Source organism: Argentina silus, assembly GCF_951799395.1.
Source record: "Argentina silus genome assembly, chromosome: 6".
NCBI lineage: Eukaryota > Metazoa > Chordata > Actinopteri > Argentiniformes > Argentinidae > Argentina > Argentina silus.
The window spans coordinates 6,246,671-6,264,502 of NC_139660.1; the positions used below are offsets into that span (position 1 = coordinate 6,246,671).

The 17,832-nt window shown below is 43.1% G+C and overlaps 1 protein-coding gene across 1 annotated transcript; it reads right to left on the reverse strand.

The window, feature by feature from the left end:
* Positions 1–304: 304 nt before the first annotated feature.
* On the reverse strand, positions 305–6,224 carry LOC310805596 (Rieske domain-containing protein). The gene is made up of 3 exons (XM_083671350.1): positions 5,908–6,224; positions 5,359–5,474; positions 305–4,555 (listed from the first exon to the last, which is right to left on the reverse strand). Exons 1-3 carry the CDS (start codon positions 6,092–6,094, stop codon positions 4,445–4,447), a joined length of 414 nt encoding a protein of 137 aa, XP_083527476.1. The 5' UTR covers positions 6,095–6,224; the 3' UTR covers positions 305–4,444.
* Between the last annotated feature and the right edge of the window lie 11,608 nt (positions 6,225–17,832).

Here is a 17,832-nt window from a genome sequence, read left to right on the forward strand (position 1 = left end):
ACATTCCATTTAACTGTCCCTTTAAATGTCAAAACAAATCAATAGACATTAGAATATAATCCATATTTATACAACACAGGGAATTAGCTAGACTAATTCTGAGGCTAAACTGACTGTATTGTTATTTGGTGCTGCCGTCTTTGTCTCTTGAAGTGCAATAACTATGTTCCATTTTGACTTGAGAGCCCTTGCAAATCATCACATATGACAAGCCAATATACTGCACAAAAGGGAATTGCTGGTAAATTGGGCAAATCCCTCAGTAGATTTCGGCTGGGATACTGAGCATGTTTGTAAGCCGGCTTGTACAGAATTAATTTGCATTTTGAATTACAGTGAATAGCAATGATTGATAATAACATGTTCATCTTCAGAGAGCATAGTCCTATTCCAGAGGGACAATTCTCAACTATTTCTAATAAACAAATTGCATCTTCCCAAGAACTGTTTACTGCAAATACTTAATTTACAGACACACCCCTAATCGAGTATGATTAGACCAATTTCTCAACAAATCTATTTCCCAGTGGTCAAATAAAGTCTGGCTCAATGAATCTTATCTAAACAATCCCATCGAAGGAACCAATTATGAATATGCCATCTTTCACTGACTGAATGTAAGTTTGAGATGCTCTCTAGTGCTTTGGCATTACCGAGACAAGTGGGAAGACGTTCAGAGAGGACCGTTTAATTGGACTCAGTAATTGGAGGAAACTTCCCCATTGATAATAGTTCCGAACTTGTTTATCTTCCTAGTGGGTGGTGAAGGGTCCCTACAGACCAGTGGGGAACTCATGGAGCTGAACTAATACTAACCCAAATGAGCGCTTGTGGTCCCTGGAGGAAGCAAGCAAGGCTGGCAAGTAATCATCAGGCCGTCGTTAATTAGGAAATAAATTACATGTACCCTTGAGGGTACATTGAAGAGTTTGACCAAGGCTTTAATAAACAGCCAAACAAGTTCATTTCCAGAATGCTGTCCTGTTGGTAGCATAAGCCAAATATTTGGAATAAAACAGATCATGGAACACATGTAGAGCATTTTGAGATCAAATAGATATAAATCTTACTCCATAATCTATTGTAAACAAAAGCAGAATACATTCCCTTTGGGATGCCACTTTTAAGAACAAGACATCTGGAAATGATGGTTCCTGGTTCCCTAATCATTATCAATGACCTCTCCAATCACAGGGCTGTTTGGCACTCCTTGAGTGGACGGTTGAGTGGACAGTCTAGCAGACCAGATCAAAACAAACATATTTTTTGAGCAGATTTTGCATCCAAGCTGTGAGAAAGATGATGATAATTGACTCAGTGTGTGGAGGAGATAAGTCCCATTTACCACAATATTGTGTGAGGCAGAGGTGCCAAACAGCTGTGGGGCAACTGGAGGAAATGTTACACCAAAGAAAGAGGGATGAGAGAGAGAGATGAGGGGGGCGGAGTGAGATTATCTTGTGATGGATTTGAATAACTAGAAGGATCTGTTTTAAGTTAAAAAAAAGAAGAGGAAAATAAAAGTGGTCTTTGGCTCCACAGTCCAGTCCATGACTTTATCTTCACTTTAAAAGTGGTCACATATGGAAGCATGCAGTTTAAGCGTATGAGTGCATTGACAAGCTGAGGGGGGGTATTTTGTTCCTGCCAAAAAAGGAAAGAATAATTTCACAAACTTATCAGGTTCCAATGATTTCAAAGCAAATTAATATGCATGATAAACATATTATAAAAGTGATTACTAATATAAAACCCCGTCACAAAATATCCACATGGTTGCCTGTAATACTTCCACATCTTGTATTCAGACTCATCCTGTGGAATCTTGATGTAGGCCTGATCTAGGCAAATGACAAATACACTACACAGGAATCTGACTTAGCCCTATGTTGGTTGTTGAAGTGTGACTGCGCCATTAGCATGAGTACATTCATACATCTGTCCTCTCCTGTAATGTCTGGCTGGTCTCAGGGAGACTGTAACTTATTCTGGAATATCCTCTGGTAAGGTCACCCTTGGATCTTTCCAGCATTGTCTGGACTATAAAGAGAGTTGTATAGTTGCCACTGTGCTCTGGAAGGTGTCCTGAGCCCCCGTAAACGTATTACATAAATCAAATCCGGAGAATTCTCTGTAAATCATTATGTATTGCATGGCATCACTGCCCTTTTTATGTGTAAATTGTGTATTGTATTGTATGGAATTCACTAAATGTATGAGGAATTGTAAATAAACCTTTGCTGTATACTTTTTGGGTGATATTATGTCCTGATGTGGTACATGTGTATTAGTAATGATCACTCTGGAAACTCAGAAATCTGTAAATGTTATTATTTTATTTTTCAAAGTCATTGATAAAAGGACGGATTCCATTGTACTGTAGTACTGAAACATGTGACTTACCATGAAATTAAAATCAAATAAAACATACGATAAAGGGAAACCTGGGTTTGCATAATTCATAAGATCAGAAACCATGACACACAACTCACAACAAAGGTGGCAGGAATGAATAATATGTGCTAAGAATACATCACAGGCAATTTGATGACAGGTATATACAATATATTTTCCAAAAGTCACATAAAACCAAATAGCAGACAATGAGAGTGTTTTGCATACGAGAGAGATAAAGATTAGGTAATACATTGCAAAGTGTTGACATCAATCATGGGTCCCCTCGTGACTAAAGACAAACAGGCTGTGAATGTAATCCAACACCATAAACAACAGATTATTTGGAAACGTCTGGGATCCACAAGATGTGGAAACCAAGCCACTCCTGGCGCGAACATGGCGGACCCAGTAAAACAGTGATTGTTCTACCAAGCAACACACAATGGCTGCATCTCAATCATCTGTGTCCATTATCCCTCAGGTAATGAATCATAAATTCATACTACCCCAGGCAAAGCCCCACCACCCCTTGTTCACACAGCAGACACATCAGCCAATGGAAATATTAGGGTAATAAGTCGCACAACAGGGGAGGCTGTGAGGAAGAAAAACAAGAATGATGAGCCACACTTTCTCTGACACTTTCTTGGCTTACACTACATGTCGGGGTGAGAAAATGTAGTGGGTAATATGCACTGAATGCTTTTGCCAGTCACGATTTTGAAGAAAACAAGAGAAAAAACACTGAAGCAGCAACACTAATGCATTTGTCTTTGAGTGAACGCTGCATTTCAAGTCCTGAACCTCCAGTGAAGCCCTGTTGGCCAACCAGCGTTCATATTGCCAGCTTCAGTGAAGGAAGAAGAGGATGTCTGGGCATCAAACAAGGGGGACATGCTGACAGGGGCTTTCTAAACACACAGTATAATTGGACCCAAACCAGTAATAATTACAGTGCCCTTCATGTGTGTCCCCTTGGATCTCAGTAAGGTATTAAAATGGTATGGCAGCACCAATTGAGGTGAAGGTCAGAGCTATGCTGAGATTTCTATATTTATATTAATGATGTCACTGCAGGAATCACACAAGTTCGTTCAAAACTTAGCAACTCAGCAGAAATGAATAGATTTGGTAACTTCAACTGTTCGTAGCCTCAGGTCACTTTCTTTAGGAGAGAAAAGTAAGCCTGGGATGAACAAATGCATTGAGGATGAAGTAGACTACTACAGTTTGTGATGGACACTTTTGTGAGGTCAGATACTGGCCACTAGAACTCAGACTGTCGTTACAGTTACATTTAAATAGTTGTGGTGAAATAATGATAAGCTAAACATCCCGTGGCATTGGCTTGGGGAGAGGAGGCAGGAAGAGCAGCTATATCAGCCATTTATGTGAGACCCTGCTTTGGACCTCAATTTAGAGCAAAATATCACCATGCCAGTAATGCATTGTGAAGGTGTGAAGGTGTGAAAGAGTATTGTGAAAGAGTATCTCTCCTCACTGTTGACTGTTTTCCATTTAAACGCTCCATATTTCCAGGAGTCCTTAAAAAGTGAGAGTCTAAATATTTAAATATCGGAATAATAACTGAAAAGACAATATATAAACCTTCACAGGATCCTTCAGAGCCAGTTACACGTACTGACTGGTTCTGTAAGATATCGATTTGAGGAAAATAAAATGTATTTAAGTTGTACAGTGGCTAATAGTTAAGTGTCTGTTGAATGTCTGATCGGTTATCAAGATCCGCACCAAACCTTGAACCTCCTCTCTGTTTCACTGCCAGACAGTGATGGCTCAAGTCCCAGTGTTGGAGAGAAAAAAAAACTAAAACAAAAAGATGATGTCATATCCCCTTCACTCAGACGATCCTCTTGACAATGGCAGGGGTGCAACATTGCCAGATCTGAGTGGAGAAGGGCTGAGATAATCACAGACAAGGGTTAGGAATGTCTCAGGTTGCTTCAGTTTGTAGAATAAATCTTAAAAATAGCCAGGATTGCTACAGGCGTTTCCATATGCACAAAACCTGGCACCAACTACAGGTTCAGACAGCCGCTGAGCTCTTCTGGACTGATGGGAAGGGCTGTAAGGAGAGAGGGCTTGCGTGCTTCACATACACGCTGCCATCCTCCAGTTTGACCTCGTACACTTGTTGCTAAAACAGACAAACATATCAAACAAAGAGTTATGTGACAGCTGGGAAAAGAGAATGCACCTTGCATTTCACTTTTGTAATAATCGGAGAGCACACCAGGGACACGATATGTCAAAATACTAATTTCTGCTGTCAGTTGCTTTAGTGTACCATTATCATGTTTCAGACACATTGCACTGATTAACAATACACATTTCAAGTGTCGAGCAAGTCAACACAAGGACACACCAAGAGAGAGCAAATTGGGTTTCAAAAGGTAACAGACAACCACTCAAACCAATGTGTGCAGTTCAAACCCCCAAACCCCTCATTTGACAGCAATGTTTACGTTGGACACTGGACCACTCCCCAATGGGGTTTGCTTTATGCGAAAACAGATTTACAAAGCACAACATCACTCAGTGGCAATTCAATCTTTGTTTATTTTTCATGGATTTAATTATAACGGTCAGCCAAACAAACATATTGTTTTACCAGAGATTGAGTGACTTGAAGGGGTGGCGGGGAGTTAATGGAAAACGTGAGGTGTGTTAGGAGGTCACACACCCTCCTGGAGGGCATAGGAAAAGCTGAATTATATCACTCCTTGAATTAAGCACTGATCGTGTAGAATGCCTTTAGAAATATAAACTGTATTGCCGATAAAAACTGTATTGCCAATCAACAATGGTTGTTTTTTTCTGTTTAGTCATACCAGATGATGAGACAGGGAGAGAGATGGGTGCACTTTCCAGAATTTCAATAGGGGGTTCATTTTCACCGGCATGTCAGTGTGATAATTCACCTGTAGGTGGTGTATTTACCTGTAAACCTGTCTGCGATTTCCCTGTTTGGAGGCTGAAGTCATAGTCGTGCCAAGGACAGAAGACCTTCAGGATCCCGTCCGCCTCCTCAATGTCTCCATCACAGAGTGGACCCCCTGTCAGATACAGGAAATGTACATAAATGACATCTTCCTGTAAAATCTAATAATGTGATCTGAACGTAATGTCTGGTTTGATGATGTTATGACCGCGATAAGTCAAAAGAGATTGGACTGCACAACTCAGCCATATATATGTATATATTATATCAGATACAGAGAGGAAGGCAATAATACAATAGAGTCATAACAATCATGCCTAGATACAAGTGCTGACATGGTTCTCTGCGCGCAGTTTCCTTGTTTTGTCTAGTAAGCATTTTGGATCAACTCAACCGTTATCAATGCGTTCTTCGATATAATTATTTCACTGATGCAGCAGCCGCGATGTAATTATTTTGTTCAAAACCAGCGTCTTGCTTTTCGAGTACCGGGCATTTTTTGTCGTATGGTAATCAAAGCGAAATCATTGTAGAAGCTAGATACGCACCGGAGTGCGAGCAGCGAGCATCCATGGCATAGAATTCCCCTTTAACGTAGAAGAGACATACATCAGAGTCGTAGCCGAGAGAGGAGTACATCAGACGGCACTTCTTCTTGGAAAGCTCCGAGGCTGGGCCTATGAGCTTCCACGAAACGCTACCCGCACTCCCCTCTTCTTCATTCCCACTAGCCATAAATAGAAGCGAAAGAATTTCGCGAATTCGCCCTAAACGTTATTCCCTTTCCTATCCAGTGCGCATCGTAGAATTGGCTATCCGTTATGTGAAAATGTCCGCAATAACACACAGGCCCCGAAATACAGTCGCCCGAACATGACATCCACGTTCAGTAGAACAGTGGGTCGTCGACGCTTGAAGCCAGTAGGTTACTGGCCAGGGAATTAGACTTGAGAAGATGTTCAATAGGTTCAATTGAACGTGGGCCAGATGTGTCCCTGATCTCATGTAGGCTACACTGGCCTAATTATGCTAATTTGCATCTAGCACACTTGCTAGGAATGATTTATAGGCTACAATTCTATTTGTGTGCCACATTGGTGGACTACTATGCGATTTGAGGTAAAATACATCATGCAACAGTTGCAAATGTTGTTTTCATTTTCCTCTGGCACCAAATGTAACCCTAAACCCTAAAGCCAAAATAACTCAAACTCTTAAAGACATTTCATGAATTCTGATCTTATTCATTATGACTGGGACCAGTATTAGAATCCAGTACCATAGGATATTATCCCCTGTCCGACCAGTGAATTCAAAACAAATGAGAACAACACATCTAACTCAGGATAGACACACACAGAGCAATGGAAGTTTCACTTCAACGTGTGCCAAATGTTGTGAATTGCATTTTATTGTGTGGTGAGCAAATAGTTTAAAACAATTTTCTCAATGCCTAATTATACCATTAGGTTATTATTCCTGTTGGATTTCAGACATTGAAGGAGGTGGTAGAAGCCAGAGTTCTGCTCTCAGGTATACGGGCACTGTATTTGCTTCTTCTATTATTCACATTCAGGGAAAGCTGAAGAACCCAGTTAGAAGAGTGCAGTTACTCAGAGGCTATTATGAAATTACATTTACAAACAAACATTTACTGTATAGCCTACTGTAAGCTTTTATCCATACCATACATGGAAAGTCCATTGTACCATAAGTAAATGGTTGCTCTGTCGAGTGTTCAACTTTGATGTAGCTTTCTCATGAACTGGAGGGGGAGATGACATCAGTCTGATTGAAACATTGAACAGGTAACACTTCATAAAGGCTATAATCCATATAAAAGCCGCAGTAAGTCTGCTTTAGCTGACAGCTTTTATAAAGTGTTTGCGGATAAAGGTCAGACCTTTATTCAAAACAAAAATTCCAATTAATCATAAATACCCAAAAAAGACGTTATATTTCCAACTGTATCCAGACAGATTTCAAACTCATATTTTAATGCAAGCCACAAATATGTCAGTTATCCATAAAGTGCTTCTTATGATCTGTGTTTGCTCAGCTTTTATTCAGTTGGTTTCCATCTCTACTTATCCTAATAGTTCTAATTCGGGCAATAAGTGACGTGAGTTACTGTGTAGTCTAGTTGTGCAACACAAAACAGTGGCTCCTTGTTCTATTGTCTTGGCTAGTGGCACAGGTACAGTAGTCTGCAGCGCTGCACGGCTACAGGGAGCTACGTTGCTGTGGGATACGTGCTGTGACCAGGGAGACAGAATGCTACTGCTGTCTGTCAGGACATTTAACTTCACTGGACCTCAGCAAAAAGCAAAATGCTTTTCGTAACTCTATACATGGGAAGGAAAACACATGTATGGAAAGTATTAGGTAGTCACTGTAGCCAGACCAGCACCCTGCTGTGTTCTTATGGCCTGCAGCTATGGGTTTTTATAATGATAGATAGGTATTTCTATGTTTCACGTGTTGACTGTGTTAGAGGACAGTTGTGACATTTATGATTCATGAATAAAGGGTGAAAGGGCATTTAGAGAGAAGTTGTGTCTGCCCATCAAACCAGCTTTGACGCATTTCAGTAGCCTCTACAGGCTTTGGCCGGACCTAAAGCTGTCAGCAGAGCAAAGACTTGATGTCACCAGTTGGTGCTGACTCAGTTAAATAAAGGGAAGTCAATGTCCTCTTTTCTCCTGAAGTGCTGAGAGGACACTTTTATTATACAGCAATAAAATGATATTAAAGGAAAGGATGTGACTGGTGTTACGCTTATACAAACTCCTTGCTGGTTTGCTACAGAACCTAGAGAAATATCTGTTTCGGTGTAGAAATACTGGTAACACTTTAGGTTCAGCTGGTATCTACTAAGAATGTACTGTGTGTCCTGTAGTCGCGGTGGTGATTGGTTGAGGAAATTCCAAAGAAAGGAAATTGTAATAACTAGGTATTGATTGTCTACATGTAATTTTTATGTAACACTAATAACACTATCTTTACAACATGATTTGTAAAACAAAGTGTAACTGAAACATCTGGTTTGGAAAGTGATTTGCAAAACCCAAATTATCTCATTTCAATGCATGTCCTGTTTAGATTTATATTAGCTGTTACGCAATGCTGCCTGACTCTTGGACTCTAGCATTGAAATTTCACAACTTCACACGAAAGGCGTTTAAAGCAATTAGAACAACTCAGCCCACTGTTCTATGAACACCCTGTATAACAAGGCAGGGCTCTGAATTAGCATTCCTCCTGTTCCCCGTCACCCACAATGCAATGCTGTGAAGTGGGCAGACAGAGGCTATGAGGTGGCTTTGACATCATGACAGGCAACGTTCCAAAACACTGTCTTGGCAAGATGTCTGCCGCATCAATAAAGTGGAAAAATGTAAAGGCCCAGACTGTGGCTGAGTCACAATTACTTGGGCTCTAAACAATTTTTTTTTTTTTAGAAAAAGAAAAGAGAAGCGAGGCCCAAACTCATCCATCACTAGCCTAATCTTGTTTCCCAAAACACTGTCTTCATCCCAGCAACAACCACCCTCAGAAGTCTCCTAACTCATTGGTCAACCCTGGACAGTGGGACGGATTCGTTTCCAGCCAATGTGGTTTTCATTACCTACACTACAGTGTACAGCCGGAGCACCAACTAAATAACAGCTTACAGTAATCAGTACCTGCTCTATCCATGAAGACCATGCCTTACTCCCATCATGTATAGCTTTTACCTCTCTTGTTTTTCCTCCACCTCAAGGCTCAACAGGTGCAGTTGAACATGATCTAAGTCACCCATGGGGCGCAAGTAATAACAACCTTTAGATACAGTGAGCTACTGTATGTTCAGTACTTGGGGTGAGTATTTTGTCGCTCATTTGTTCAGCCAGACACAACCTTGACATATTGGGGATTCAACAGGAAACTGAACCCTTCGCTGAACTCTCCTGTACCGAGTTCACTCGCTTTCTGGAAAGAATAGTGTGTCCTCCCAGAGCGCATTGATTAGGGTTCAACTCTGGTGCACGTGTATTTGTTTGGGTTCGGGTTGAGCAGTACATCACATGACAGCAACGTCTGGTTTCTTTCCCGTGTCAACCTGAGACTCTTCACCTCCATTCATTATTTTTTTTAAAAACGCACATATGGTGAAAAATTGATACACCCTTTCCACTGAGCAATCAGAGGCAGGAATTAAACTCTTAGGAAACATTCTTTGGAGAGTAAAGTGTCTGGGAGTTGGATTTCACTGGATGAAAAAGCAAAGTTATTGGCTGTATATCAGTGCTGTTGAAGATGCTCCTCCCCCTATCCCTATCTCCTCCATCTTAGTGCTGGGCCTCTCAACGTTGCTCTTTCCACGCTCACATGGCCTTTTTCAGTGTTGTCTACGGCACACATGTTTTCCCATATTTAGAATTGTTATTGCTGAAATGTGGAGGTATGTGTTGATACATTAGTTCTGTAATCTGACAGAAGCATAAACATGTATGTCAACAGTAAGGGTCTTTACACACTACAGGGCTGACCTAAACAGTACTGGGTTAGGGTTAGGGTTAGGGTTAGGGCTAGGGTTAGGGTTAGGGTTAGGGTTAGGGCTCGATATTGCTGGCTCGATATTGTTTTTTCACATTGTTCTCTCCAGCACTCACCAACGCACCGAGATTCGCCACTGTACTGTAAATTGCAGTTAAGTGAGGTTACAAGCTTATGTTTTCTTATTTAATCCTTGTCCTGTTAAGATGTTTATTCGGTGTGTCATCTCATTTTAAGGGTTTAGATTACAGCGGATGCATCCTTTCTGATCCAGGTGATTTTGTTTACCATACAGATAGAACCTCCATACAGATAGAACCTCCATACAGATAGAACCTCCATACAGATAGAACCACCATACAGATAGAACCTCCATACAGATAGAACCTCCATACAGATAGAACCACCATACAGATAGAACCACCATACAGATAGAACCACCATACAGATAGAACCTCCATACAGATAGAACCACCATACAGATAGAACCTCCATACAGATAGAACCACCATACAGATAGAACCACCATACAGATAGAACCTCCATACAGATAGAACCTCCATACAGATAGAACCTCCATACAGATAGAACCTCCATACAGATAGAACCACCATACAGATAGAACCTCCATACAGATAGAACCACCATACAGATAGAACCTCCATACAGATAGAACCTCCATACAGATAGAACCTCCATACAGATAGAACCACCATACAGATAGAACCTCCATACAGATAGAACCTCCATACAGATAGAACCTCCATACAGATAGAACCACCATACAGATAGAATGGGACAGGATGGAAGGTGTAGTGACTAAAACATCATTTAGGCTCCTCTTGACCCTCATCCTCCTCACCTCCATCTCTGTTGCAGCTCTGCAGGATGTCCACACCTCCACCTCTGCTGCAGCCCTGCAGGACCTGTCCCCTGCTGCAGCTCAACAGGACCTGTCCTCACCTCCATCTCTGCCGCAGCTCTGCTGGACCTGTCCTCACCTCACACCTGCAAGACAAATCAGACTCCGCTGCATTCCTGCGTTTTCCTCTCCTCAACCATGATCATATCCAGACACAATGCAGCTTGTTCTCCAGGCTGCTGTCTACTGGGCCCAGCATAACACAGGGGAGAAAAGGAAGTGTGGAGTGATGGGGAGGAGGAGGGAGGAATTCATCATCTGAAGCCACAGTACGAGACAGACCCAGGGTGGCCAGAGTTGTCTTTTCTGATGGTTTCATGATGCGGCTGATGGTTTATGTTGATTCTGTTGTTGATCTATTATTTGGGATGGAAAGAGTGTGATTAGAGTTTGTAACAATAGAATGATTGATCGTTGACTGTGAACACAAGGCCTGGCGGGCATAGAACATAATTCAAAGGCAAACACAGACTGTCACGTATTAGACAGACTGAATGATGCGACCGTTGAATACATTTGTCACTTTCAAAAAGTTGAATCAAAAGGCCCTCATTTTCAACATAAAAAGTATCTTCAAAAAGCATAGGAAGACAGAACTTTGTCATCTCTAAGCAACATTTGGCAGGCATGACTCAAAAATATTAGTTTTTCTCCCAACTCCCAAAAACATGAGAACCGTGAAGTCCCAACTGTCACTTTTCCTTGAGGAACAAACTAAAAGTGTCTGGTAAGTCCATAAAACCAGACAGAATAGGATCGTGTCATCCATCTTCTTTTTTAAGAATTAGAAGGCAGCAGAGACTTGGCCGTGGAGGTGGCTGTTGCACAAAGCCCATGTATAAAATAGGAAGCAGTGGATTGCAAAGTGGCCCATGGAGGGGAGTTAAGACTGTTTCAGTCTGCTGCTCAGAGGGTCAGCTGACAGTCACAGCTGCCGAGAACCCGCAACTCCACCCCCCACCCCACCCCCCCCTTCTCTCTCCTTCCTGGTGGATGCTTCCCAAACGCCGACTACGCCACGTTAAGACCCCCCTCCAAAACACACACACATACACACAGCCCCTCAGCCATGGATCCCACTGCAGAGCCCACAGGGGCCTTAAACACCTCCGGACTCCAGTAGAGGATGGAGCAAGCAGGCTGGGGCTGACTGGCTGAAGCTGGGGCTGGCTGCTCTCTGACTCTGGCACAAAGTAAATCCAAATTAACAGCAGGCTGTCTGTGGGGATAATGCACTGACATGACAGGATGACATGATGTGGTTTACATTCAATTCAGATCGGGAGTGCATTAAACCCCCAACGTTTACTTTATTCTTCATTTGGATCCGAGGGATTCTGCCAGGCCCATTTTTCTCCCGGTAGAGACAGATGTCAAAACAAGTCTGTCTTCTAGACATGTGTGAAGACTCCATAAATTTCAGGGGGGAGGCTTACAGAACATGAGGAGGTTTTTCCCCCCGTTAATTTTAAAGTTGCGTGCCATCGTCATACCTCATCAGAGCCAGCCCAGGAGACCAGCAGGAACAATACACTCAGCCCATATTACATTACAGCATCAGCTGGTCTCACAAGCTCTCTAGTTTCCAGTGTGTGTGTCTGTGTGTGTGTGTGTGTGTGTGTGTGTGTGTGTGTGTGTGTGTGTGTGTGTGTGTGTGTGTGTGTGTGCGTGTGTGTGTGTGTGTGTGTGTGTGTGTGTGTGTGTGCTTGTGTGCATGCATGCGTGCGTATGGAGTATACAAATCCAGCCACATCATGGAGCTATGTGAGACGTCTCTCCAGCCACAGTGGGAAAGGGAATGTGTTAAAGTCATGGATGGCATCGCGGCGATTGGAGGGGACCCCTTCATCTGGGAAAGTGGGTGTAGCCACACTCGTATGATGAGTAACATCTTGAGGATGTCCTCTAGGTCTAATGGAGACGTTTTGGGTTTGGCGAGTGGAAAACCCTGGTTCAATCCCTGCTGGTCACGTGATCACTCAGAACTCAGAAGCCCAGCATGTGGACTGCCATCTCCAGAGGGGGCACAGGGAAGAACGAGTAGTAAGCAACAGTATTTCAGCTTGATGCCAGTAATAGCTCTGTATGTTTCTGTTTCTTTTTTGGAGAGACCATTTGGGCCTGTGTATGTAATCATTATGTCATCATTATCTCTCTCTCTATCTCTCTCTCTCTCTCTCTCTCTCTCTCTCTCTCTCTCTCTCTCTCTATCTCTCTCTCTCTCTATCTCTCTCTGTCTCTCTCTCTCTCTATCTCTCTCTCCATCTCTCTCTATCTCTGTCTCTCTCTCTCTCTCTCTCTATCTCTCTCTCTCTCTCTCTCTCTCTCTGTGTTTCATTGCCATCTGTCTCCTGTTTAGTTTAGCTCTGTATTTGAGCCTGTGCATGTAATCATTCTGTAATCATTATCTCTCTCTCTCTCTCTATCTCTCTCTCTCTCTATCTCTCTCTCTGTCTCTCTTTCTCTCTCTCTCTCTCTCTCTCTCCCTCTCTCTCTCTCTCTCTCTCTCTCATTGCCATCTGTCTCCTGTTTACTTTAGTAACATGTTTTTAAACCATTACTGTCACTTTACAATTATTGATATAAAGTTGCACCTATGAATGAATTATTATTAATTATTGATCCAATGTTGTTTCCATGGTAAATAGAGAGTTACCGCTACACATAGAGGCCTAGGGATGACATAAAGTAAAGTGTGACAGTTAGTCAGATTTTGATGAGGGATGTACCCGAGCCAGTACTGGTTAATCAACTATTGATTTAGTTGACAACTAATTTTTGTCAGATTTCTATACATCAGACCAGAAGTTAAAGCTAGAGTGAATTGTCTTATTTTAAGTGAGCCATATCAATGGCCTTAGAGAGGTCTAAAGTTAACTATTGATTCATAAATTTGCTCTTTGCTCTGCAAAGACATTGTGCAATGCATATCTTTGTTGTGAAATCCCACCATGATCTTCACTTGTCAGCAACATCCTGTATGGCGAGAAATGGAGATGGCGAGATAGACACAGCAGTCAGTGCAGCTGCAAGCTTGCCACAAGATGAAGCATAGCATCTATGTCCCAACTGTACAGTACATCTGTACATCTATGTCCCAAAACAGTTTGAAACAGTGCTGTTTGAAACTGTTTACACATCATTCCTCACATGAAGGCTCAATTCAATTGAACCTGCGTTATAGTTTACACAGTAGCTCGTTTAACCATGGTGATATGAGAATCACAGAATATTTTGGGGTATTGTAGTGGTGGAGTCTTACCAGCACAGCCAGCCCACCAGGTAGGCATACCACAGTGCAGAACTGCCCTAACAGAGTAGCACCTGTTTGAAAATAGAGAGGCTAGGTGGTTGAGAGTCTGCACATCATCCCAGAGAGAACATACCTCGATCCGGCATTCCTCTCCGGGAGCCTGGAGCTGGAGGGTGTCTCTGTGGAGCAGTGGATGAGGTGCTGAGTGCATTTCCAGCCAGCGGCCTGCTCCAGCAGGGTCAGGCAGCTGCCTGCCTGCTTCCCCAGACAGAGAGAGAGGGAGAGGCCTGCCAAGGTAGGGGACACCTCTGGAGGTTCTCATCATGACTCCTCAGCTTTTCATCTATTTCTGTTTCTGATGGCTCAGTTCAAAGCATAGATAATTGTTGCAGCTGCTCTGGCACTTAAAGTGCCCCTCTGGTACCCCTCTCTCTCTCTCTCTCTCTCTTATCTCAATCTATCTCCCCTTCTCTCTCTCATTCATTTATTTCTTGGATAGTGGAGGGTAGAAGAGAACAAAGCCCAACGACCGAAATGTCTTTTGCAAATGGAAAATATTATATTTCTTTCTCTTTTTCCTTTTCTTTTACCCTTTCAACGACAACCATATTTTCCCTGAGACTTTTTGAAGTTAAGGGGTTTTGATTTGGGTTTGGTGAATATGTAGCTTAACTTAAATGGTAACTGTTTTCAAGAGATACACTGTATGCTTTCACCTCATGTACCCAACAGGTACAATCATTTAAGAGCCAACGCCCATTCCACAAAAAAATGCGAAATTTAGTGCAAAAGGGGCAAATATATCAAACCAACATCCTTCTTTCCTCCCTTCAGCTACAACCGGAATAAATCAAACATGGTTGCATCACTACCACACAGATGACAGCAGAGAGCTCTCAGAAAGTGCTTTATGATCTGAGTACAGCAGTTGTATGCATCTAGGAGGGGGAATGTTTTTCCATTAGCCAGTAAATCACCAGGTCTGATTAATACTGATGACCCTGGAATGAATTAGCAAGTTATAATCTCTCTTGTTTGAGAGGAACCTAGCAGTGGGGGGCCTGAAAGACCCCTACAGTGCTTCTCTGACTCTCACTAAATATGACATTCTTATTACTGTCATAGAAACAGCTGTTGATTTCTACGCCTCTCCGTCCCGGAGATTTAGAGTATATACTACGTGTGTATGTGTGTGTGTGTGTGTGTGTGTGTGTGTGTGTGTGTGTGTGTGTGTGTCTGTCTGACAGACGGGTCTTTTGGTTACGCGCTCGCTCCCTCTCTCTGACATTTCATCATTCCGGCTGGGAGCTGTCGCGGTCGTCAGCATTGGCGCTGTGACACTTCCGACCAGAAACTTTCCATTTGGCTGCTGCCATCCTCACCGGATCCCGTTCCTCACTCCTGACAGCTTTCCCATCAGAGCTCTTTTCCACAGGTTGCATGTACGTGCAGTTACACCATCACCAGCCCCCCGGTCTCCAACACCACCACACCCCATCCCTCCCACCCCACCCATCCACTTCACTTCAGCCTGCAGCCCAGTCCCCCACCCCACTCTCCTCATTACTCCCCCTCCCTACCCACTCCACTCCACTCCACTCCACTTCAGCCCCAGTCTTCGGCTATGTCACGAATGTTTCCCACATTACCAACGACCTGTAGTAGCCAACCACAACCTCTTGTCCTCAATAGGAATATCATATAAGTGTTGTTGCTAAACTGCTAAGCATGAATCACTGTGGGAAAACAAAGTATTATAATATGCGTGAATAATATGCGTCCCTTCCAGATCTCTTCCTGGGGCTTATGTGAATACTTTTACAGTCTCTGAGCCGTATTCCTCTTGAGGGCCGTATAAAGTAATGGATTCTCCGTTGTCCCTCCATTTGAACAACAATTATTATTTTGGTTATGGGTTTGGGGGTTCACTGGAAGCAAAATCATGAACAAGAATCTCTTTGAAACAGAATACACTGGCACTTACATATATACAATGACGATCGGTCGGACCAAACTCTGGCCGTCCAACGTTACCTCATTCGATCCCCGCTTCCACAAACAGCACCTGACCTGACCTCAGTCGATTTCCTCAATTTCCTCACAAAATACTACCTTCGGTATGTAGTCTGCTGAGTCGAGATTTTGAGGACCTTCTTTTTGTGCTCAGCCCTTATGGAAAGTCGTTCCCATTCAAGGAAATTGCTTCAACGTGGCATTTATGTTGGAACTGAACAAGCACTGCACACCTTTATAGTTTTCTATTTTCTCATACTTACGCTGTTCCAAAGAAATAAGAACGGCTATCATTACACTACTTGGCCTACCGTTCAGTAGCCATTTTACTCAGTGCTGGGGACCTCTCATAGCAACCCTAACCCCAGCACTGAAACACTTCTTAAGTCAGTCGCTGACGCTGGAGATCTGTTGAGTGGAAGCTGCCTCCATCATGAGGGTGTCTGTCCAAAGAAAGCACTGTCCTCAGTGTGAATGACACACCATTGGGGACCAGATAGAGAGAGAGAGAGAGAGAGAGAGAGAGAGAGAGAGAGAGAGAGAGAGTGTGTGTGTGTGTGTGTGTGTGTGTGTGCGTGTGTGTGCGTGTGTGTGTGTGTGTGTGTGTGTGTGTGTGTGTGTGTGTGTGTGTGTGTGTGTGTGCGCCAGGGGACCGGGACAGACAACTTGTCTGTGTGGAGACCATCACCATAGTTAACTAACCAAATGGAGTCAGATCTGGGTCAGCTAACAGCAGGTGTGATAGTGAAATATTGCGGTCATTACAGAAAGTATGGAACTGTTTATGTCATTACATCCACTTCCAAACATGGAGGGAGAAACGGTAAGTAGGTTTGGGTTCAAAATAAGCCCAATGGAAGTCAAGCGTCAAGTCAAGTGAGGAAGCCTGTGCCACTGTGAGTCCTCTCCAGTGAGTAAACATTTGCAAACACAATATGACTGATGAGAGAGGTTAACTCAGGAGACCAAATGATGGACTACCGCTGCGCACAGTCAGCAGTATCCAGGGTATTATAAGGATTTTATTAACAGGCTTACATCCTTAATCACATGGTGGAACCCCATATGTGCTATGAGAGATGGTCTTGGGCTCGGGGTGGCACCCCTCACACCCCTCGCACCCTTTGCACCCCTCGCCCCCCCCCCCCCCCACCCACCCACCCACCCCCCCAACCCCCACCATAGCTATGCTCTGAGGGAATCTTCAGCTGAAATCTGCAGTATGTTTTCTCCATCTTCCAAAGCCTATAATGACCAACACAGACTGTCTGCACCCCCCCTCTCCTGAACAAGACCCTTCTTAGGATACTCTCTCTTTTGTTCTCCTCCTTCCCTCCTTCCCTCTGTCCTCTATCCACTTTATTCCCAAATAGCTGCTTCTCTTCTCAGCCACAAATATGGGTATGTCAGTGTGTGCTGAGAGCCCACCTCCCTCAGGCAGCTATCATTCATTTCAAGATTTTCATCCATTTTCCTCTTTATCCATTTTCCTCTTCATCCATTTTCCTCCTCTTTAACTTGAGGGAAAAAAACATTGTCGCTAAAAAACTAACATATTGCACAATCTCGTCAGGAAATTTTGAGTAAAGATGCAGGAAAGGACTGTAAAGTGCTGATTGGGACCTGAACAATGGTATCGCTCCAGTAAATCAGTCAGTCAGTCAGTCAGTCAGTCTGTCTGTCTGTCTGTCTGTCTGTCTGTCTGTCTGTCTGTCTGTCTGTCTGTCTGTCTGTCTGTCTGTCTGT

What these genes read in the sequence shown, in the direction of transcription:
- LOC310805596 (XM_083671350.1), bottom strand. Translation starts at nt 6,094, where the DNA reads ATGGCTAGTGGGAATGAAGAAGAGGGGAGTGCGGGTAGCGTTTCGTGG. An exon ending in TGCTCGCTGCTCGCACTCCG is followed by an intron (nt 5,475 to 5,907) that starts GTGCGTATCTAG and finishes TGTATCTGACAG; the next exon opens with GGGGTCCACTCTGTGATGGA. An exon ending in AATCGCAGACAGGTTTACAG is followed by an intron (nt 4,556 to 5,358) that starts GTAAATACACCA and finishes TGTCTGTTTTAG; the next exon opens with CAACAAGTGTACGAGGTCAA.